This window comes from Abrus precatorius, unplaced genomic scaffold, assembly GCF_003935025.1.
Source record: "Abrus precatorius isolate BTA unplaced genomic scaffold, Abrus_2018 Scaffold10, whole genome shotgun sequence".
Taxonomy (NCBI): Eukaryota; Viridiplantae; Streptophyta; class Magnoliopsida; order Fabales; family Fabaceae; genus Abrus; species Abrus precatorius.
The window spans coordinates 33,110,906-33,135,355 of NW_020874292.1; the positions used below are offsets into that span (position 1 = coordinate 33,110,906).

Below are 24,450 nucleotides of genomic sequence, written 5' to 3' on the forward strand. Positions count from 1 at the left end.
ACTAAAGAAAAAAAATTCACAATTGACTATATATATAAACTAAAAAGTACAATGATTGAAAGTGGCAAAAATAAAGAACCTTTTTTTGTTGTATCTATCAAAATTTAGATATAATTTTAAGAAACAACTCAATTAAATTTACGTATATATATAATTTGATGTATAAAATAAATTTTAATTAATATATCAATTTTATACTATCATTTAATAATAAATTATCACATTCTTCATGATAATTTATTTTTATAATAATTATTTTAAAAATGATATCTAGAATAATTTGTATTTAGTTAAGTTTTACACTAATAGTGTATCTACATTAAGCTCTTTAAGAAACTAATACCTAATTATTTTGTCCTGATTTTACTTTTAAAATTACATCATATTATTATTGTTTTATAAGGATATATTTAATTTATTATTGTATTTATAAGTATATTATTTTATATTTATTTAAAGTTCTTGTATATCATATTTTTATATAAATTTTGGAATAAAGGAAAAATAAATAAGAGATATAAATTAACCTAAATAATTTTTTATCAATATAATGTTTTTTCATTAAGTTTTTTTTTAATTTTTGTTTATGTTTTTTAATTTTTATAATTAATTTGATGAGTTTAAATATCAGTAAATACAACTTTGTTAAATATTAGAAAAGAGAATTTTGGCACTCATTTGAATAAGATTCTATCCAATAAAAAATATTTGTAATTTTAAAAAAATTTATTAATACATATAAACTAATATTAAATTGATTACCAATCTAATCCAACCCGTAAATCTAACTCAATCCATGTAAAAGAAATACTGGTTAGATTCAATCACAAAGAGAGAAAATAAACTATTATCGGATCAAGTGTCGAATCAAATAATTTTAAACCTAGTGCATGTTAGAAATACAGTAGAAAGTAAATAAATATAAATTTAACACAGAAACTATAATTAAAGTAAACATAAATTTAATTAAATTTTAATATAAAATTAAACATATTATCAATGAACTCAATCTAATTCAAAATACCTTTATTCCATGTTTATATTTTATTAAATAATTTTAAAAACGTTTAAAAGTAAATATATAAATATATATCAACTTGATAACTTATACCAACGGAGAATGAATTGCTGTGACAAGAGAAAATTGTGGATTCCATTAAGCGCGTTTCAGTTTAGGTGCATGAAAAATCCTTGCCAGTTTAATTTGATTAAAGTTCAATTGGGTGGTTTGAATTGGGCAATTTATCTCTTTCTCTTCTTCTTGCTGTTGTTCTGCACTTGAGCTATATACAGGACAAAAGATTCACATGCATTGTGTGTATGTATCAGGAGACTTATCCATTGATTGAAGAGACAACACTCTGTTCTGCCCTCTGCTTCACGGCCTTTAACTAAGCAACATAGACATGGAATCGTCCTAAGAAGTGACTCAAAAGGATTACACACAATCACCCCTTTGTTCCAAAATCTGCACGCTCCGTACGATCGACATGTTTCATGGCTTTGAATTACGTTTATTGTGCGGCAAAAGGAAAATTGTTTGAAATTATAGGTAGATGTAGTCGATTTTTTACTTCAATTGCAATCGCGACACTTAAACAGAAACTTCTCGAACTGCAATATCGCAATCACAGTTACGATTAAGAATTGCAAATCTTAATTATGTTAAGTAAGATAGACGGAAGTCAACAATCACAGTTAATTATGTTAACTGAGGATAGATCAATTCACATGTCCCTTGCTGCTATTGAGTAAATTTGACTCGAGTCCTACTAAAAAATCAGATCTCACTCCATTTTTAGGTAAAACTTGCGTAAAATTCACTTAAGAACAAGGGAAAAACAAACTTAATTGAAACACCTGAAGAAGGTCTTACTATTATTTTTCTTTTCTTCTCTACTATCTATTTATCCATGAAAAAATTAAGAGAATTAAAAAATTAAAAATCTATCATTTTTTATATTTAGGCAGAAATTTTTTATAGCAAACCATAAAAAGATTTATCTTCTCAAGTGCAAAATGCTTATATTATATATACAATGTTGACTTCACCTTCAACCTTTTTTTATGATAAACCTCTGTTCTCATTTGTATTCATATCTTCCTTCTAATTAAGCTGGCAGCACTAGCCTTCACCAAGGTAGCATGGTCTTGCATATGTCTTTGTATTTAACGACACACACATGCAGATATATTATATAATTACTCCCACCTCAGAATAAACTATTTTCCTTAAGAAACAAATTCATGTGAATTAAGCAGCTTTTGTTTATTAGTACAGGCTATGATTATTTGGTTTGGATCTAAAGCAAAGCTCATGTATTTTGAATTAATTAAAATGAGTCAACACTACTCTTTAGTTGCAAGGAACGTGATGTGCATGTACATAGGTAGCTTTTACTTTGATTCACACACATATTATATTACATGAATGCATGGAAGTACGAAGTTTCCAACGCTAAGTGTGGAATTGGAGAGGGAATATTGCTTTCAGGGATTACAGCTCAAGTATGCAGTGGACTCCACGTTTCAGGGAGACTGCGCCCACAATGACGTGGGCTACATACCCACACAACAGTTCAATTTATAAATTATTTACACTATAATTTATTTTACAATATAAAATTAAAAAAAAAAGGTAATTTTTTCATCTTTTTTATATAACAAGTGAAATGTCACTGGGCTAGAGAAAATTTAGAAACAATTACTTTAGTTTTTTACTACAAATATAATTAATTAACCTCAAAGTTTTCGAGCCACCAAAAAGTTTTACTCAGAGGCAACGCAGATTAGCTTGTAAGAATTTTTTTTATTAAAAATAATAAAATTTAATTTATTGATAATATTAAATGTGATAAATTTTTTATTTATTGACTAAATTATTATTTACTCTCAAAAATACGTTAAAAAATGGTAATACTAAATAGTGAACAGCTACAAATAAGTTTGATCTGAAAAATAAATTTTTTTTTTTGGAGAAACAATGAGAAACGCTGTTACCAAGGATGATCCGCTGCAGCAATATTACCATTGCTGTAATCATACAAATATGCACGACATTACCTATCCATATATGCATTCATAGTCTTGTTTCTAGAAAGAAAAGAAGATTGTAGTATCATAATCCATAAACTTGCTTAAAAAATTATGTACGAGATTATCTTTGGGATTTGCTAAACAACTTGGTTGTCTTGCACAAAGTTAATTAAAATCAATTCATATAAGTGAATATTCCAAGCTTATCCGATCAATGGTTTAGTTTCACCCTTTAATTAAACAATGTATTTTCACCAATCTCGAAACAAAAAATCAATTTTCAATCCTAAAATTGTTACTTTAGTAAATTTGATATTTATTTATATTTTAAAAATATTAAATATTAAAATAAAATAATATGATAAGTTATTTATTAATTTTATCTTTATATAAAATTTTATAAAAAATATTTAAATTAATCATTGAATTAATAAATCTTATATTTTATAAAAAAAATATTATCAATTAACGTAATTATTAATACTTAGTGTCAAATTTAATTATATGGTATATTAAATAAAGGACATTTAAATGCAAAATCTTTCTTAATATTTAGATGAAAAATTTAACATGAATAATAAGACATGATTAAAATATTAATTAAATAAGAATGATAATTATAAAAGTTTAAATATAATAATAACATTTAAAATTCTTTTTAAAAGTATATATCATTTAGAATTTTTTATATTTTACTTAAAAAATTTAACTAAATTTTAGAATATTTTTTACTGTTCAAATATATAACTTAATAATTGAAAATATTTCTGATCAACCAGAACCTTAATGTTTAAGAAAATAAACAATGGAGGTGATCCATGTTAGATGGTGTGTGATAATTGTAATACGCCAAACAGATATGATGAGAACTGAAAACAAAATTACTTAAAGAATAAATAAAAAAGGTGGTTACAAGGAGAAAGAGAGACAAGAACGTGAAAAGCAATAGTAAGTTGACTTGAAGTTAGGGGAAAAAAGAACAAGAACGTGGTTGATTGAAGGAGGGACAGCGAGGCAAAGGCAAAATGGCACGAGACCGAAGAAAAGAAAAGAAAACATCAACACTCAATACAAGACAAACCCGGGAGTGTTGCGGGTACGACCACATGAACAGCAGCTAAGCCATCATGTGACTTTCTGTCAGATCAAGGTTGTGCTTCATCTCCATCCCCTTTTTACCTTTTCTATAATATTAAGATCGGAGCTAAGACCATACTTTTTTTGGCTAACATTTTTTAATTCAAATTTACAAATAATGAACACAATTCATTGAATTTAAAATATGAAATTATAACTATAATACTTTAATTTTTAATAAATTTTTATTGTATTATTAATTGTTTGTAATAAATTAAATTGAAGATAAAATCTTAATTTGACAAAACCGTAATTTAACATGGGCACGCATATACAAAGTTACAAACCCAACACGCCTTGTTGTTGCTAATTGTATACCTTTCACCTTTTTCCTTTATCTCAGTTTTGTCACTTTTATTCCCTTTGGCAAATTTAACTCTTTCAATTCTTCACTCTCCCTCTCCTGTTGCTACGATTTTTGGTCATTTATCATTCCATGTGTGCCCCACACAACATACCCACCGTCCACCATGTCTCTCTCATATATCTGTCTCTCTTTCAGCACCTCTCATCATCACCTTCTCAATTTCTCTCTCCACGCCTTCTCTCTCTCGACAACAAAAAAAGCTAGCCATTTACCTAATTGTGCTAGTATTTCAAGCCAAAGTGAATTCAATTCTGTGAATTGTGTAACAGTAGCAAATGGGTCTCGAAATCTTAGAAGAATTTAGGCCAATTACGCCCATACGAACCGTTGTTCCAACGATTAGGACCTTCAAACACGTTACTGAACTAACCGATCTAGAAACAACAAAGGAGATGCTAAACGAGGATGTTGAAGAGTGCCACACACCCACATCACCCTCTCAAACATTGAGAACCCCATTGGTTTGTCCTCCACCTCCCAAGAAACCACGAATTCCCCGAAGAAACAATTTAGACCCACAATCCCATCAAGGGTTCTTCCAAGTGCCACACGATCTAGCTTCAGTCTTTGTGCTGCGCACGCCCAATCTTCCACGAAGATCAAAGCAAGCTCTTAGCTAGTCACATTTCACTATTCTATGGTATATATATGAATTTTATTTTCGTTAAATGTCAATTAATATAAAGTATTTTAATTATCATCATCAGGTGTATATTGTTTCTTTTTCTTTTCTAGTTGTTCGTAGATACTTGATTCGTTATGTTATTTTGAATATTTTCTAATGTAGGAAATTAATTAACTACGAAGTTGTAAATGGTGCATGATGATTCGTCATTTCTGCATCTTGTATTGGTGATAATGAATCACATTATTGTTTGTGACAAATCTCTCGCTGTGAAGAGCTGAATTTGGTTTCTTGGAGAGAGGGGTGAATGGTGGATCTGGGATTATACTAGGTTTCCAAGTTATGAATGTTGAATTGGCAAGTTACAGGTATTACTATTTTTGGTGTAGTTAATGGTCCTTTAGTGCATTTAAGAGACTTTCATGGTGGAGTAAATTGCCCCCACAACAGTGACTCCAGAAGGCGGTGCTTTAATTGGTTGTATCTTATATCCCTCTCCAAAATAATCACATGATTTTTAGTTTTAACAAAATTCATTTTAATATTTTTTATTTTATTTTTTCTGTTATTTTGTAATAAAGAAATAAAATAAATGCAATTTTGCAGTGAGAGTAAATAAAATTAAAATTTTATAAGCTTAGAAATTAAGTGACAGTAGTCCATGCGATTTAAACGATTAGAATGAATTTACTCCTTAATGAATCTAACTTTGCCTTTCATTTCTTGGAAAGAACATCGTATAAGCAAAAAAGGAAGTTACTGTTTTTATTGTTTGCTGGTGAAGAAAACCAAGAATGATATGATGAGTTTACAAAATGAAAAAGACTTGCATAAAGTTCTCTTTAGACACTTGTGGTTTGTTCTTCCATCAAAATACGACAATTTATAAAATCATATTCCTTTTTTTGTAAAGCTTTTAAAATTAGGGTGTGAAAAAAAAATAATAACACTTGGAAACATTTCATTCAAGTTGTTTTCATGAACAATACCTTTTAGTTATTGATCATAGTAATTGAAACTATATACACACAAAACAGTTAATGATAATTAATTAAGTATTGAAAGTCAAATATAAATAAAGAGATTTTATATTGAAGAATAATAGGAAAAATAAGTAATATATATTAAGTGTTGTATCATAACCAATGACTTAAAGTTTTAGATTATCGGACATCAAAATTCACTTGTAAGATTTACAGTCATTAGATTTAAATTAAATAAAAAATTTAAATTGAAAAGTTTTTAAACTTGTACTAGTATAAAAAAATTATTTTTTTATATATATATATATATTTATAATTATAAGTAAATAATAAGTTTAAAAATTATATTATTTAAAAAAAATTTGATGAAAACTAAAGTAGGATAGAGGCTTATTAAAGGACACGGGATAAAATATATAATAAAAACATTTATCCGATAATAAAAAAGATATATAATTAAAAATGGTAAGTTTTTAATAAAATTACATTTGATTATGAGTTTTTTAATTATATTTTAATAAAAAGAAATATTGATTCCTCCTGTGATTCGATCAGCGACATGCTGCATACGCGTCGACTGTTGTGTCAGATTGCACTTTTGCAGTTTAATCGTCTTACATTCCTTCCTCTTTGCAGACTTACAAATGTCCCAATTTTCGTATATTGGGATCTTCACGTACTAGATATTTCATACTTCTTCACTTGGCAACATCATCAAGACATGTGTGAAAATTGAATACACCTATATCTATTTATTACATATATAATGAGAATGATTTTTATTTCAAATTAAATTTTTGTTAGATTATGATGCATTAAAAATATTTCAAAAATTAATATTAAAATCAGTTTTAATTAATATTGTAAAGTAACATAAATGAAAAATAAAAACTAACACTTAAACTTACAACAATAGCAAAATTATTATTTTTATCTCTTAATTTTAATTTTAAGATAAAATATGCTTTCATCTTCTAACTTTTAAAAATGTTCTAAATAAGTCCCTTTTTTTTTATTAAAAATTTTAATTTTGTTAATTTTTTTAATTATTTTGCATCATGTATACCGTGTATTATTGTTCATCATTTTTTTCTTTAGATATCTGATTTTGTCTATGACACCTTTTTTTCTTCCTTCTTCCTTTCATTTTTATCTTCTTATCATTAACACCAAACACTCATATCTTCCAAATTATAAATAACCTAATTTTTTAATACCTATTTTTCATCTCCGTTAAATATAAACACATATTTCCAATTTTCATGCTACTATAACTTTCCAAGCCTTCATTAACAAAAATACTATATTTCAGAAGCTTAAAACACAATATAAAAATAAGCATAAATTGTCGAAGATGAAAAATTAATATTTATAAAGTTTATGATTTGAGATTTGGAGTTGGGTAGTTATATTAATAGCAAGAATATGAAGTTTTGAATATAATAAAATAATGATGAAAGGAAGAAAAAAGAAAACAATAATATATAGTATACGTAATAAAAAATGACAAATTTTTTAAATAAAATTAGTCTTTAACAAAAAAAAAAGACCTATTTAAAATTTTTTTAAAAGTTAAAAAATTAAAATAAAAAAATAAATTAAAAAATAAAAGTAAATTTTACTTTAAAATTAAAAGATAAAAAGAGTAATTTTACCTACCACAATAATATTCATAATATGATATTTATTTCAAACACATCACACTTTTTGTTAAATAAATAAGGATAATTACTTAATTTTATTTAGAGGATAGTCTTAGATATATTTATCTTAATGTATATCTGTCCATGCTCCCAATACCCATAAGCATGGATAATTTTCCCCTCTAATACTTACAAAATCCTTGATGCTTAAGTCAATGGCTACTCTAATAGGGTGGTGAACAGGGCACGCTTGGTCAGCGTGTGGTTCAATTATTTAATGAATTTGGATGCAAGTAAGTTATTGTTGGGTGAGTCTAGGTTACCCCTTTGTACTTGGATCTAATCGCCCATGGGTTGTGTAGAGGAGAGACAAAAATATTCTAAAATTATCTTTTCTACCACTTTTAAAAGATGAGTTTATAATTAATATTATTATCTATTAAATTATTTGACCAAACATAGATAGTGAATAAAAGTAAATGTGGCACCTAAGCAAATTAATGATGTGGGAAAAATGTTATTAAAAGATTAAGAGTATGTTTTGACAAGCAAGAAAAGATTCTAAAATAATGTATGAAGATGGAAATGTGATTTGAAAATCATGCTAATATTTTTAATAATTTTATATCATAATTGATTTTATTTTTAAATTCAAGTCCTATTTAACATAATAATTGTAATTTTTGCATAGAATTAAAAAAATTGTTAAATTTTACTATAAAGTTACTTTTAAAAAATCAAACATAAATTACTTCGATTCAAACACCCTTTAAATGAATTCAATTTATAAAATCAAGTAGATTCCAGCATTAGTATATTAAAATCAAGTAAACAATATATACTGAAAGATTTATCAAAATCATAACCTGCACTTGAGTCAATATGATAAAATTATATTTATTTAAAAAATTACTACTAATTAATAATTTAATATTAAATTAACTTTACTGATATAAGTCTTTTTGGACTTGGATAAAATTCCAGCCAAACTCTTACAACTATGTAAATAGACGAGCAAAAGTTTTGGTACTGTACGGTGTTTTTTAATGAGGTGTAGGCTCCCATCCTTGGGTGGTAGACCTGTTGTTTAACTTCTTTTGCTTCTTTCTTTTGTTGTAGTTTTTAATTTTAAATTTGTTATAATTGGAGTGGATACGAAGAATTTAAGTTTGAGTCTCTTAGATATAACTCACATAATATAGGATCATAATTTTATAACTATGGTTTTTTCAAACTAATCTGATACCCTGGCTCAGAAAACTTTTAGATCTATTCAAAAAAGACATCATATTCTCTTGAAATATCAGCACATTATGTACCTTTTATTTGTTCTTACAATTCTACGTTATTGAATTCCTCTTAGTTTAGAAGAAAATTATTGTATATGGACGAACTAATTAATTCAGACACTATCTCGGACTCATAGCACCTTACATAAACAGAAACATGAAAAAAATATATATATATAATTGTAATGTGAAATTTCATTTAGCAAGGAGCATGTAATCTAATAGTCACAATAAGAAAACACCATGGATGGCACATGTTGGACTTTGTAATGATCCTCTCCTCCTTTTTCAAGTCTTGTTCTGAATGCTGCAAACATTGATCTGATCTCAAAATCCTGAAGAGTGGTGATAAACCTGAGTCCATCTGGAACCTTGTCAAGCTTAGTGCAATTTGAAATCTCAAGTTTGCTAAGACTAGGCATGGCTCCTTTATCCAACTTCCATTCTTCAAGATTGGGCAAGTCATAGATAAGAAGAGACTTAAGCTGAGGGAAACCTTTGCTAGAACAAACTAGTTGCTTTCCCATGAATGAATCAAGTTCTAACTCAAGCAACCTTAAATTGGGTAGCTTCTCTAATGTTGGCATTGGATCTACAAGAAGTTCAGAACCTTGCAACTTTAGCTTGGCTAGCTTGGAAGAAATTTGGTGGTGTTCAGGAAAATTCTTTATAGGCCCCTCTATGTGCAGTTTGTAAAGATTGGGACATCCTACTACAACATGGACAGTTGATATATCCTCAGAGCAAACAAAAAACAATGATGCTAGGTGGCTGAATGTCACATTAGGAGACCTGAAGATATCTCCAAATTTAGGATCATCTATCACCAATTTTCTTAAATTGGTTAATTTCATGAGGTCTCTTACCCCACACTTCTCAGAAGGGAAGTTAACCAAGGTCTGCAAGTTTTTCAGGCTGTCAAGTTTCCATCTTTCAGTGCTATCACCACAAGACTCTGGTAGATACAAATGTCTTAATTTGTGCATGTTCCCTATCACATTTGGTATTTGAACAGTTGAATTCCCAGTGAGAAGATCCAGGGTCTGCAAGCACTTCAAATTGCCTATTGATGGGGGCAACTCATCAACTTTTGTATTTCGAAGACTGAGAAACCTTAGGTGAATCAAGTAGCCAATTTCTTTTGGTAACTTCCCTCTCTGACCCTGTATTCCCTCCAAGTTCAAGACTCTAAGTAACCTACATTTGTTGAAAACTGGCTTCATCAACCCCCATTCACTTAGCCTAGCTGTTTTTTCATGGTAGCAAAGTAGAGACCTTAGATGGCGGTGGCTTTTCAAGTGTGAAGGGAAGAACCTATCAACATCTTGATCAAGATATAAGGCAAGCCTACGAACTTTCCCTGTTGGCATTGCTCTTGATGCCCCTCTAGTTTCAACTACATTCCATGAATTAAACACCTCAAGAAAGTTCTCCTGATATGCCTTAGAAACACACAGGTCCCTCATGAGGTTGTGCATTTGGCAAGTTCTTATTCTTCCGGTTGAGCTCTTTTCTACCACTTGAATCATACACCTCTCCACTAGCTCAGTCAAGTACCGTTGTGCCACATCCTCAAGAGCTTCCTCGCCTTCCCCTTCATCCTGAACCAATGATATAATACCCTCAGCCACCCATATTCTTATTAATTTCTTTGTTGGTATCTCTAGATTTTCTGGGAAATGGGCTAAGTGCAAGAAGCATGGCTTCAATTGGTATGGCAATTCATAATAGCTCAAAGCTAGCACCTCAGACACTCCTAAGCGTTGTTCTTGGCCTTTTGCTCTCCTCAAATATGCATTGATGTTCTGACGCACTGTGTCCCATTCATAGAATGTAGGCTTTGAAGCTAACAGTCCTCCAAGCACAATGATGGCCAATGGTAAACCTCCACATCTTCCAACCATTTCCCTCCCTAGCTTCTCCATCTCTGTGCTTGTTCTGAAGTCTGTGCAAAGCAAACAGCATGTGGTTACCAGAAATGCCAACTTGGAAGAATTGTAAAATCTCTTCAACATAATTCGTAAGAGGGTGTTGTTCATTCCCATGTGTAAATCCTATATTTAATTCTTTGGTACAAATTCAGTAAAAGATGACGAAGAATTTCAATGAAGAAGTACTGTAGTCATGTATGTTTGTTTATAAGTTAAATCCACATAAGTATATGATATGATTGAGGTTTCAGCAAAATGAATAGACTTAAAAGAAGGAAACAATCCATCCTGTGTGTGGAAAATGAACACCACATAAAAGCCAAGGCACAAGTAGTAAATAATTGAAATTCTGCAGTTATATTAGGGAAAGTAAGCCAGATTCTAAAATCTAAAGTTCAGTTATGATAAAATTTTGTCATATATGAACTTCTAAGTTATGATTTCCCTCTTTGTTTAACACCCAGAAAATTTCTAGAGGTCATAAGCAGGGCTTGACAACTATTTCTTTCTTAAGAGTAATGAGCACAAGAATAGAAACATCTAACTCATTTTTTGTCTCTCTTGTTTGGAAACTTCTATGAACAGAAGAATTAAACAAGGTTTGACAACTATTTCTGTCTTTTAAAGTAATTAGAAGATTGAAATTAGCAAGTTAATCAACGTGCTAAACTACTGCATTGTGAATAATAATAATAATAATAAGAGTTCATTCTAGGAAGAGGATAATGTAAATCTAAATACCTGGATCATCAACTTTTGTAAATGCTTTCTTTTGGAACAATTCCCAGCTGTCATCTTCATTCAAACATCTTGGTGTATGAAGATAACAACTGGGATCCATTTGTAATGCAACATCAATATTTCTAGTAGTGAGCAATATTTTGCTACCCATTACTGATAGGGATCTCCCATGTGGGAATGCAGGACTCAGTTTGTTCCAAGTATCTGCACTCCAAATATCATCAAGGACTACTAAGCAACTCTTCTCCACTTGAACTTGGTAAAGCATGCTTGCAATCTCCTCATCTCTCATGTTGACTAGTTCCTCTCTTAGCTCTTTGGAAGGAGAGATCAGCTTAAACAAAATCCCTTCCCACACATCCCTTGCTTGGCAATGTTGTGATATGTAAGCCCAAGCCAAGCCCTCAAAATGGTGCCTCACATTAGTACTATGATATACCTTTTTAGCCAATGTTGTTTTCCCTAAACCCCCCATTCCACAAATGGCTACTACTCTATAGCCTTTGTTGGGGTTGAGCAAACATGACTGCAAAATCTTGACATCATCTTCCACACCAATTATGTCCTCTTCAATAATATGAGAGTAAGACCTCCTCAATGCTCTTTGCCGCCCATGCACAGAATTTGGGGCTTCTCCTATCTCAGGTTTTATACCATAAGTTTGCAGACAAACTGTGAGGCTAGAAATCCTAGCTATGATATCATCAACCTGAGATCCCACTTGGTGGATTTCTATGAGCCTGTGGATGATCAAAGCATACCTTTTGATGAGGTTCAATACACCATCCATCATATTTCTTCTTGAGGCTCCTCTGAGGGCATGTGCCTCAATAACATCATCAGAATCATAAGCAGCCTCTCTGATTTCTGAAATCCAATTCCTGAGGCTTTCATTTTCTTCTTGCCTTCTATCTGCATCTTGCAAGTAAGACTGCATCCTCCTCAATTCAGTTCTCAGCTGCAACACTTTGTCTTCCACCCCATATAAGAACAGTCCTTCTTGAATGAGCAAATCACCAATACTTTGCACTATGAAGGTCACCACAGGCTGAGCCATCTTACAAGGTTGATCTTTCTTTCCACCGAACAAATGGTTTTGCTAATTAATCACAACCCATTTGCTCTTAAACCGAGATTCTATTCAAAAACATAAACACTGCCATCGGATTAACAATTGGAAGAGAATAAGAAAGAAGAAGCATGGGTTGACTTTGGCATTAACTTACAGCAATAGCAACCTATCCATTTGCTTAGAGAGTTGCAATGGTCATGCCAATTAGGATCCAACACTTGCAATCATTTTTGAGCCACTAGGCTGTGTAATTTAGAATAAAAAGTTAGTTTGTTTTTCAAAAAGCAAGGTCCCAAAGATGATATACGATTTCCTTGCAACTTCCTCGAAATAAGTTGAAATGCAATTAACTCAAGTCAGTATGAGAGAGTTGGAAAAACAGTGTATTGGTGTTCTAAGTCAAAAATCAAAACGACCCTTTATTTGATTTTTAGATGTTATTGAAAAGTAAGACCGACAATTTGCAGGACTTCAGTGTAGCAATTTGTCATTTATTACGTCAACAACTAATAAAGAAAAGCAAAAGAGTGAGATAGCAAGGGGTAGGGAATGATTCATTGAAAATATATGGAGCCGTGAGACACTTTGATACATTATAAAATTATGATAGAAAGAAAAATTGAGGAAGGCAGTTTCATGTGAACGTGGCTGTTGTTCATCAATCATCCATACGTAATTGAAATATAAAAAGAAGATAATAAACTTTATCTGGCGTGTGTATTTAATTTATATAGATCTTCAAATTTCATTTGAAATCATGAAGTTGAAATAAATATGTAAATTATGTTCCAACAAAATAAATTGGCAAATTTATCGTATGATTAACAATGGGATTTTTTTTTCATAGATTATGCAGTGGAGCTGACACATTGATATAGAAAAGCTATCATTGGATCCTTTTTCTTTTCTTGAAATCAACAATTATTAAATAGAAAGCTGGAATAAGATATCAGTAATAAAAAGCTTATTATATTAAATAAAGATTAAATTAAAGAGATATTTTTTTTTTAAATCATAAAATTTTAAATATAAATCTAAATTAAGATTATATTAAAAAATAAGAAGAGAACTAACATTTAAAAATACTCCCATTTAAGATGATTCTTGAAAATACTTTTACTTAAGAACTGAAACTCACAAACAATATATAAAGTTGAATCAGCCATGTTGAAAACTTGAAATGAGAAAATTTACATATTCTTTCCAGTTTAGTCCCAAGTGATTGGCATGTTTTTACATTTTAACATTTATATATTTATTTCCTTTTAATTAAGATAAGAGATTACAAGCCGCTAATATATATATATATATATATATATATATATAGATAGATAGATAATGCCCATGAGTTCAAATCAGTGGTGAGTCATCTATACTGGAGGTGGATTCACATCTTGTAAGCTAATTTGAAAAGTAGAGAACTTTGGACCGTCACTCATGACATTAATTCTTATGTGACACGAACTTGAAGTACAACCACGATAATCATAAACCATGCCCTGATGAAAATAATATGTTTCCCTTTTTTATAAAACTTGACGTTCATTTTTCTTAATTTAGACGTAGGCTACTAGACCCTTAATCGTCAAATTACTAAAGCTCCTATGGCTTTTCATGGATTTAGATTATCTTCAGGTCCGTCAGAAATTAGACATTTACTTCTATTTTCGTTTAAGTGAAAATGTAGAAAACGATACAAAATTATATGCAAAAATAGCTTAAACAAATTTTGTTGGTTTAAGCAAATTTTTGCAGATTAGCTTAAACGAATTTTGTACATTCAAAGAGATAGAAACTAGGTGTAAGAAAAATAGAAGACTAAAGAAGGATGGAGATATGAAGAGCCAATAGTATAAAAATGATGGCAGAGGGAGAGGAGGGTAGAGAGTTAGGTATAAAAAAAAAAAAAAAAGAGATAAGTACGTGGTAGAGTAAGAGTGAGAAGAGAAAGAAAGGAGTTAGACATTAAGTGGAAGAAAGATTAAGTTGAGAGAGAAAGAGAAGAGTTGGATATAAAAGAATAAAAGAGGTTGAATATAGAGACGAAAGAAGGTTGAACATAGGGGTTAAATACGGAGTGTTAGGCAAGAAGAAAAGGAAAAGAGAAGATTGAGAGAGAATATACAAAATTCGCTTAAGTCAAAATAATTTGTTTAAACGAATCTGCAAAAATTCACATAAGTCAAAAAAATTTGCGTAAACTATTTTTGCTTAGAACAATTTTGTTATTTTTTGTATTTTTGCTTAAACAAATATATTTTCGCTTAAACAAAAATAGAAATGAATGGCCAGTTCTCACCAAAATTGGAGACAATCTAGATCCGAGTTTTCATTTTTAATTAATAGTAACATAATGACAAATACAGTTTGATTCAACAAAAAACAAAAAATCTCATAAGAGGTGTAAGATGCCCAAAAATGTAATCCCAATGATTGATCTTAACTATCAATGTGGACTGTTCACTGCATTGCCAACATTCCATTACATAAGCTTCAGTAACAAGAGTGACACATTCCAACTTTATCGCCAACAATTAAATCCACAATTTTCACATACTACAGTTTCTAGTATATTATAGTTTTCGCAACTATGTAACAATATCCTTATTCATATAATCATAGGTTCATACTGCCAGCTTACCTTTGCAATTAAAACAATTTTTTAGTCCAACTTGTTAAATTTTACAATGTAATTCAATTTCATATATCATAGACTTGAAACAAATATCTGACAGCATGACTTAGAGAAACTTGAGCAGATTAAAAGTTAAAAGTAAATATCTGGGTGTAGAATTTTCTTTGTAATTTTTGTGAAGAGACTGGCTTGGAGCATGCTCTACTAGGGGATACAACAGTTATATTGTGAAATAAGTCTGATTATTTTTTATGTTTGTTGCATGACCTATTTAAATTTCTAACTTTTTCGTCATATTCGAGTGAGTTGTTACCGAATTGGAACAGAATTGTCTCTAGATGATTTCTTTTGTCTACATAGAAAAAAGATAAGAGAGGGGTGAGTTGTTTATTTGGATTCGCATAAAAATAAAACTTATCTCCATTATAGCTCGCTCATCACTCCGTGCCTGCTGAACAATCCTAGTTCCATCCCATATGGTAACTGCATGCTTTCAGGTGTTTGCCCTTGTTAAATTTAATGGGTTGTAAAATTTTTTTTTTCTTATTTACTGTTTTAATTATGTTCACTTATTACAGTATGTTTGCTTGTGTCAGTAAATAATGTCATGATTGGTGGTTTTAATTTGCTTATATTTTGGGTATATTTGCACTCCTAATGTTAGTGGGTGCATGACCTTTTTGCTGCGGCATGTTGAGTATTATAATAGGATATTTTTCTGATATATTTTATACTTAAATATAAATGCATGATAGCATAACAGAATTGTTATACAGCAAAACGAAAATAACTCTGTTCTTGTCTTTCTACTCTTCTTTATGGTTCTGTTTTATGGTTTATAGTATTTGCTATCTTTATTTTAACAGCCATTTAAGAAACAAATAACTACTTGCCTTTTACCGGCTGTCATGGACTTTTCAGATGCACAAATTAAATTCTTTCATTATAAAACTGTCCTTTAAATTAGATATTGGTAAGAACGAAAGAATCGTAAAAGTTAAGAACTCAAATGGCCTTTTGCATTCAGATATAGAACAGATAACAAATACAGACCACAGTGTTAACCAATTTCGAAGCAACGGTTTCAATAATCCTTCAGCATGATATAACCTTTGGAATCCTGCATGACGCCATGTTATATGCACATAATTGTTAGAAAGATCAGCAGAAACACACAAAAATGTAATAATAGCAACATAAAAAGAAATTATTAATTAACTACAATTGCATAAAAAATAAAATAAATACAAAATGAACATATCAATTTTAGCTCATACGTGAGTTTAAAAATACTTAGCCACTACAAATAACTTAATACAAAATGTCTCAAAGATAGCACTTTTGGGGGTACAATAGTCACTTCTTGATAATTTTACTACACTAAAAATAACAAAGTACAAGAACAACTTTTCAAAATGTTCAAGAGAATAATAATTAAGTAGGAGAATCAAAATAATTATTTTTCTTGCATCATATTCCAATCCTGCTACTACTCCCATATATACATAAAAGAAGCCACTAGATGTAACACCTTCTCGAACTAGATAAAAACTACTCCTGTAAATAGCAATGTAACTTTTGAAAGTTATCTTCTGTTCAGCAGCAAATTTAACGTGCACAACCATTATAAGAAACAGCGCATCTCTAGAAATAAGAAAATTGAATTGATGCAAACACTCATGTACAGAGGGCCTAATAACTTGGGTTTTGGTTATCCATGAAATGCAGATGATCCATCTGTTTTGTGAGGCTAACGGGCTTGATAATTTTCTAGCCAAGTAAGCCTTTTATTTCTCCCTCTGTATGAAATGTTTGGGTTGTTACTCCTTCAGAGGTCCAAAGTCTAACTCTACTATTAATAGCCAAGAGAATGATGACTTTGGTTAAAATTAGTTGAAATGTAATCTATGACTCAGTAAAAACTAAGATATCTCTATGCTACAAGATTCATAAAACTAAAATTTGTTTTAGGGTATGACTAAATATGCGTAGATTTTTTTAAAATAAATTATTGGTATATGCTTTCTTTGATTGATTTTATAAGTTTATTTAAAAAGAAAATGTTGGGAAGATGTTGAATACAAATTGTTTTAAAATAATTCAACTATATTTCTTCTGATCAAGTCTTATTGGGTGCTACAAGTATGAAAGTTGATCGAGTGAAATTCATTAGTCACCAAAAAGGAATCCAAGCCCACTTGCAAAATATATTTTAATATGGCCGAATAATATTTTATATGCCTTATTAATACTTTTAAATAAAACTTAAAAAATATATTAAAAAGGTAAAAATATTATTGATGTTAAATAAGGATAAAATTACATATTTTAGGACAGATAAAAAATTTAATAAAAAATTATTTTAAAAATAAAAATGAAAATTTATAATTAATTTTAAGAAACAATAATTTTAAAAAATAAAATATAATGTACTTGATGCTAAGAAAAAAATCACACAACTTATTAAAAATACAATATAAAATCTTAAAATTTAGATGTGTAGGATTCCGATCAGTTCAAAGCAATTATAAAGAATTTCCACCCTTAAATTGAACTTTCTTACTAGAAGATAGGCAAATACTAATTTATACTCTGAAAATGCTAATAGAGAAATTAAAAATAAAAATATTGTTATTATATTTTTAATTTTTCAATTAATATCTTCAGAAATAAAGTAAAATAATAAATTTAATTATTTTTGAGTGCACCAATCAACTGATTTTAAGTTATTTTAGCTTAACTAAAAATTTTAAGATTGAATCTTAATTATCACTCATCAGAAATCTTACGTCTTGCACCCAAAAACTTCTTTTTATTTTATTTTATTTTATCCATTATATTATCTCTTTCTCTCTCTTTTTTATATCTCTCACTAATTTATAAAAAAATATAAACATTTATTATATAAATATATTTTTCCTTTTGTGTCCCAGAATTAAGTATTAACAAGTGAATATCTAAATTTAGCTCTTAAAAAATTTTTTGTGACATTTTGATATATGAAAAGAATAAATAATTTTTTTGATTGTTAAAAAGGTATAAAGATGATGTATTTTAATATTTAAATTTAATAAATAAAAAGAGTAAAATGCTTAAAATTAATAATTTAAAAATATATGATAATTCCCTTTTTTTAAGAATTAGATTGGGTTAAATAAAAAAATATAAATTGAGTATTTACTTCATATAAGGATAAGATTTATAGCAGACAGGTGGGTTGAAAAGAATAATAAAATAAAATAAAAACATCAGATGTCCTAGAATCTTTTGGTCTGGTTTGCTTGTTTTGAGCGAAGTTAGATTGAATGCCGTAGCAAATGACCTTTATAAGTGGTTGATCAAATCAAATAGTCAAACTGACCAATCCCCATTTCAAAACCCAACTCAATCGAGTCTTAAACACCAAGCGAAAGCTGAATTCAACCTTCCCCCACCTAATTCAACCCTTTCTTTCGATCACCCAAACACACAGATTTTAACAATGGCATACGTGGATCACGCGTTCTCCATTTCCGACGAGGATTTCATGGTAGAAACCTCGTACACCGTCAACAACAAACCCCCCATCAAAGAGATCGCCCTCGCCGTTTCCCTCCTCGTTTGCGGCTTCCTCGGCATCATCATCGGTTCCCTCATGGCCTACAATCATGTCGGCGGCGACACTGCACACGGTAACAACAACCATTTTTTTTTATATAAAATTTTTAATTTTCTGATTGGAGACTGGTTATTGTAAATGGGTAGCTGAAAAAAATTGAAGATTACTGATAAAGTTTGAGAATTTTTGGCCGCATGAGGGATTCTAAAAACTTAAATTATTGGTTTTTTTTTTCACCCCTTTTGTTGATTTATTATTATTATTATGTTTGAATGGTTGATAGGGATCTTCTTTGCAATACTGGGAGTAATCTTGTTCATACCGGGTTTCTACTACACGCGGATTGCTTATTATGCTTACAAGGGATACAAAGGCTTCTCTTTCTCTAACATACCTCCCGTGTAGCTACTAGCCACCTATTTCTTATAATTTAAGTTTACATAGCATCCTCGTGTACAGATCTTCCCTTGTTGTACTCTACTTTGTTTTTTGTCTGAGAGATTATGAGTATTTAGATTGTAATTTGTAATTACTCTGTATGTATGATATATACTGTTGAGATTTTGTTCTATAGTGTCAATTATCTGTTGAGATTGAGTTTCTGTATGATTATAAGACAGGAATGAATAATTGAACCACAATTTGAGGGCTTTTTTCTTTTTTGATTTTTACTAACTTGATATTTGTTGCATTTCATTGCTGTTTAGTTACCACAACAACGGGTCTGGAAGAGTGAGCTACAGAATTTTCATACCATTGCCTGCTCTTTTTCCTCTATTTTTGGTTTTTTACATGGGGTGGCATGACATCTTTTCCATTTCGAAAGAAGAAAGTCCGATCATTGGTCCTGTGCGTGCCAATGCATATGTTTCATTATCACTTACCAATCTATGATTCTTGACTCTTGATTTCTGATTGTTTTTTAATCCAATTTAAGCAAGGTTGTGTGTGTTTGGAACTAGTTGAGAAGGTGGGAGAAGATTTGATTTAATTACTTTTGTGGGAGGTATGCTTGCAAGTAGCGAGGATCGATTTTAGGCATTCGAATGCGTTTCAATTTGTCAAATGAGTTGAACATCATTTGTTGTCTTCATATTCCATGTGAAGATTAGTTAATAAGATCTGTGACAGCTATACTAAACCTGAATTTTGTGCGATTGCATAGTGGTTTACGTGTTCAGAATGGAACAGACACAATCTTTTGCTTTTATGAATTCTCCATATTGGACAATTCCTTTGTATATGATTTAGAAGGTCATTGTCATTCAGGTGATGTTTGAACTGTGGGGTACTTGTTTGAGGTTTTAAAACCATCATGGTTGTTATATGTGCAAGGGGAAGATTGCTATCAAAAGAACTAACAATGAAACAGATGGTTAAGACTAGTAATTCCCTATAGAAAGTATATACAGTAGTAGCCATATTAAATTTTCTGAGCTAGGGTGTACTATTAAGGAAATCATAAGTCTTTGAGGGTTAAATTTGTGATTTGAAATATCTAGTAGTGAAATTCTTAAGGAACTTCAGGAAATATGTGACAATTTTATCATAGCCGTTCCCCTTGGAACAAAATCTCGGGATTTTAGCATTACAATTGCGGCTTATTTGATCTCTAGAATGGGTGATGATGACAACACTGCAATTGAATTCATACTTGCCTTAGTGGATGTATCATATTTATGCGATTATGTTTTGATTTTGTGTGCTGGACAAGTAATTTAGAAAAGCTTGGCAGACAATTAATGAAGTTTGTAGAAAGCAATCGAATGTGGTATTGAACTATTGACTCCTAAACACCTACTCCTGTGATATGTTTCGTTGTTTTGTTGGGAAGTGTCTCAGAACAACACAAACGGGGAAGATCAACATTGTACTTAATAATATCCTCTCGTCTACTTAATAAAGTTAGTTTCACTTAGGACAAAGCTTAGGTGTTGTCATATAGAAATTAGTAGTATTGTTTATTAATTAAAATTAAATTTTTATCTTAATAAAATATTTACATTTAATGTTATTGTGGATTGATTATTAAGGCAAAACTTAAATTTTAGTGATAGACAGCAGCAACGGCACTTAAGTTTTCACCTTTTACTTAACCTTTACCCACATCTGTTCGTTCTTATATTTTCCACCATATGACTGATCTCACTAAATGCATACCTATGCTTAGATGTTATTCCTCATGCAAGGCAAGAAGTGATATAAGAAAAGGTGATAGCATTGTGAAGGTAAAATATATTTATCAAGAAAAGGTTTTATATATATATATATATATATATGAAAAGGATATTTTCACATTATAAATTATATATTTAACGAGTTATAATTTATAGTTTTATTAATTGTAAATGTAAATTAAATATGAAAGACTAAAATCAAGTATAAAATTTTTTAGATTTATATTAATGTGAGAAAATATATTGCTTATATATATATATATATATATATTTAAAATAAATGATAATATTATCTTTTTTTAAATTAAGTCTTGTTTATGATAGGAGTGATATTCAATGTATTACTCACACTTGTCAATTAAATATAACTAATTGAATGAGCAATACTTAATGAATAGTTAACACATCAAAATGGCTATGACATATCAGCAGTGCAAAGAGTGTTATCTACAGTGGGTAACACTCTTATTGGTTGACACATGATAGTGTTTTATAATTCTGAATATTATTTTAATAATATTAAATATTTATACTGAATTTAGTTATTTATTTAAATTCTATAAATTATCTAACATTTTATATTATATTAATTATTTAAATTTTATTTAATAAAAATAAGAATTTTTGTTACAAAAAGTATTTAATTATTTATTTAGTACATAAAAGTTTACTTGATATAAATTTTTAAAATGAAGAAATAAGAGAGAATGACGCATGATAATTTTATTGAAAAATTACAAATATTTTACTAAGAATTCTATTTTATTATTTGACAATCATTTTCTTATAATTTTTTTTTATTTTTATAATATTTTTATTTAAATATTGCTTATGCTAAATAGGTATTATTAAAAAAAATAACATCTATGAATATTACTAAATTTATTCTACTAGAAAAAGCATATGGGATTTTTTATTATTTTCAATGTTCTATTTTTTCACAAAAATTGCATTTTTTTTTCCGCAAAAGCTAAAATTGCATTGATTTTATCCTAGTAGTATTATTAAATTAACAGAAATTTTATCCTACTGCTATTATTGATTTTATATATATATATATTTTACCAGCTAAAAAAAAAAAAAAAGCAAGTCAGTAGGAACCGAATCCAACCAGACAGAGGAGCCCGTTTACAAGTTGCTTCGGCGTGCATCGTCCGATGCACAGACACAGCGGGTGCTAAGTTTGTAATCAACGGTGAGGCTTCCTCGTATTCTCAAAACAAAACAACAGAAAGGAGGTCTTGTCTTTCTCTCTCTTACTCTGCGGCTTCAACCATGGCTGCTGCATCTGCAAGAGTCACCATAACTGCACTGCTTCTTATAGCTTTAGCAACGACCTCTCTTCATTCTCTTCAAGCTTCATCCGTTGGTCAATTCGTTGACGAAACCATCTCTTCTCACAGCGTCGTCATCTTTTCCAAGACTTATTGCCCGTTCGTAAACTCTCTCTCTCTCTCTCTCTCTGTTCCTTTCATTCTCTAATTCCATTGATCTAATTGCTTTTATTCCGTTTTCTATAGTATAGTTATGGATTTGTCTACTATTAGCATTTCAAGATCTGATTGTGTGCCGTGAAACATAAGGTGCTGTCCGGCACATTATCTGAATTCTGATTGGTCATGTTCTTTTTCTGCATTTCATTGGTTCGTGGTATTGTTTTGTTCTCTTTTTTTTATGTAATTGATTATCCTCTGATGGGTGCTTATGTTTTGAATAGGACTTTATTGATCTGATATTTGGATCGCATATAATCTGATTTTATGTTTGTACTTGCTCATTACCTGATAATTATGTGATCACTGATCAGTGCCTTCTGCCTTGTAATGACACCCGAACACTACAAATACACTCACGCATTCCAGAGAGAGAAAGAGAAACTCAAATGAAGTTAAATATAAGCAACATAACCCAGGATCTAAACGATAATCAATATTTTTATGTTTTCTATAATACTAGTGTTCTTGAATTGTCTATCCACATCTATGGAGTTCTTTTCTCAAATGTCTGAGCCAGCAAAAGGTAATTCTATAATTGAACACTTAGTGAGAAATGCTCAACACGAGTTGTGTGAATATTGGGGAGGTATCGGTGTTGGAAATGTGTCCCACACTCACTCTCACACCTTGACTATTGAGTTGGTTCTTAACTATACTCAAAAATTGTTTACTGCACCACAGAAAAAGAAAATGCCTATTAAATGAAGTCTGGGGTATTCATCAACCTGTTTTTTTTCTGATTTCATTGTGGTGTTTAGGTACTGTAAAAGAGCAAAGGCTGTTTTCAAAGAGTTGAACCAAGTTGCGCATGTCGTTGAGCTTGATGAGAGAGGTATACTGAAAACTTCAGCTTGGCTTTTGTCTTTTTGATTTCTATTAATGGTTTTGCTAAAGCCTTGAGTTGGTTCTAGTTCTGATGAAAATCAAATGAAAGATTCATAATTGCATTTATAAAAAGCACGGCTAGATTAACATCCCAGTTCTTGGACTGAAAGCTTTGTAAGGTTAAAACTAAAACTTAATGCAATATTAGAAGTAAATAAGATAGTTTTCTTCTTCAGGAGCCGCTTGGTGTAGAGAGGGAAAGTAAACGGAAGAAAGGGTTTAAATTGGAAGTGTCTTTTGGTAGAATGTTAAAAATGCTGTGTAATTTATTTTGAAGCTCATTGCTGTTACTGAGATAGTAAGACTACTTTCTTGCAGATGATGGTTCAAAGATTCAGGATATCTTGGTTAATATTGTTGGGAGGCGTACTGTGCCACAAGTTTTCATTAATGGAAAACACCTTGGAGGCTCAGATGGTAAGTGTTTTCTTAGCAATGAAAAAAATGATCATACCATGTTCAATCAAAATATGATTCTCCTAGAAATGTTCTCAATGACTCTTTGTTTATTTTATCTTATATCCAGAAACCGTTGAAGCTTATGAGAGGGGACGTCTGGCTAAACTTCTAGGAATTGAGACAACGGATCATGAAGATCTCTGAATCAGGTTGTTAATTAGGGAAAACTCTATTGCAAATCCCTGATTGTACTCTGTGACAATATGGAATCTTTACTTATAAAAGCATGATAAGTGACGACACTACATTTTGACACAACTAAGGGTTTATTTAATGTATAATGTGATGGATAGTTTTTCAATTATCACACCCTTACTCCCAATTTCCAGCTTCTTTTGTACTGAACCTGTTTGGATAGGTATCCCATTTTCAGAGC

At 30.1% G+C, this 24,450-nt stretch overlaps 3 protein-coding genes across 4 annotated transcripts; 2 read left to right on the forward strand and 1 right to left on the reverse strand.

The window, feature by feature from the left end:
* Window positions 1-9,141: 9,141 nt before the first annotated feature.
* On the reverse strand, window positions 9,142-13,260 carry LOC113852786 (putative disease resistance protein At1g50180). 2 transcript variants are annotated; one of them, XM_027483157.1, is made up of 3 exons: window positions 12,979-13,217; window positions 11,753-12,889; window positions 9,231-11,025 (listed from the first exon to the last, which is right to left on the reverse strand). In XM_027483157.1, exons 2-3 carry the CDS (start codon window positions 12,807-12,809, stop codon window positions 9,299-9,301), a joined length of 2,784 nt encoding a protein of 927 aa, XP_027338958.1. In that variant the 5' UTR covers window positions 12,810-12,889; window positions 12,979-13,217; the 3' UTR covers window positions 9,231-9,298. The 2 variants fall into 2 exon arrangements, with proteins under 2 accessions (XP_027338957.1, XP_027338958.1); XM_027483156.1 differs by having other exon boundaries at window positions 9,142-11,025; window positions 11,753-13,260.
* Window positions 13,261-18,686: 5,426 nt separating this feature from the next.
* LOC113852829 (transmembrane protein 230-like) lies at window positions 18,687-19,701 on the forward strand. The gene is made up of 2 exons (XM_027483204.1): window positions 18,687-19,130; window positions 19,341-19,701. Exons 1-2 carry the CDS (start codon window positions 18,941-18,943, stop codon window positions 19,460-19,462), a joined length of 312 nt encoding a protein of 103 aa, XP_027339005.1. The 5' UTR covers window positions 18,687-18,940; the 3' UTR covers window positions 19,463-19,701.
* A 2,768-nt stretch (window positions 19,702-22,469) lies between these two features.
* LOC113852699 (glutaredoxin-C4) lies at window positions 22,470-24,450 on the forward strand. Its single transcript, XM_027483043.1, has 4 exons — window positions 22,470-22,667; window positions 23,489-23,562; window positions 23,934-24,032; window positions 24,142-24,450. Exons 1-4 carry the CDS (start codon window positions 22,510-22,512, stop codon window positions 24,216-24,218), a joined length of 408 nt encoding a protein of 135 aa, XP_027338844.1. The 5' UTR covers window positions 22,470-22,509; the 3' UTR covers window positions 24,219-24,450.

What these genes read in the sequence shown, in the direction of transcription:
- LOC113852786 (XM_027483156.1), bottom strand. Translation starts at nt 12,809, where the DNA reads ATGGCTCAGCCTGTGGTGACCTTCATAGTGCAAAGTATTGGTGATTTG. An exon ending in TACAAAAGTTGATGATCCAG is followed by an intron (nt 11,026 to 11,752) that starts GTATTTAGATTT and finishes TGCTTTGCACAG; the next exon opens with ACTTCAGAACAAGCACAGAG.
- LOC113852829 (XM_027483204.1), top strand. Translation starts at nt 18,941, where the DNA reads ATGGCATACGTGGATCACGCGTTCTCCATTTCCGACGAGGATTTCATG. An exon ending in CGGCGGCGACACTGCACACG is followed by an intron (nt 19,131 to 19,340) that starts GTAACAACAACC and finishes AATGGTTGATAG; the next exon opens with GGATCTTCTTTGCAATACTG.
- LOC113852699 (XM_027483043.1), top strand. Translation starts at nt 22,510, where the DNA reads ATGGCTGCTGCATCTGCAAGAGTCACCATAACTGCACTGCTTCTTATA. An exon ending in CGTTGAGCTTGATGAGAGAG is followed by an intron (nt 23,563 to 23,933) that starts GTATACTGAAAA and finishes ACTTTCTTGCAG; the next exon opens with ATGATGGTTCAAAGATTCAG. An exon ending in ACACCTTGGAGGCTCAGATG is followed by an intron (nt 24,033 to 24,141) that starts GTAAGTGTTTTC and finishes TCTTATATCCAG; the next exon opens with AAACCGTTGAAGCTTATGAG.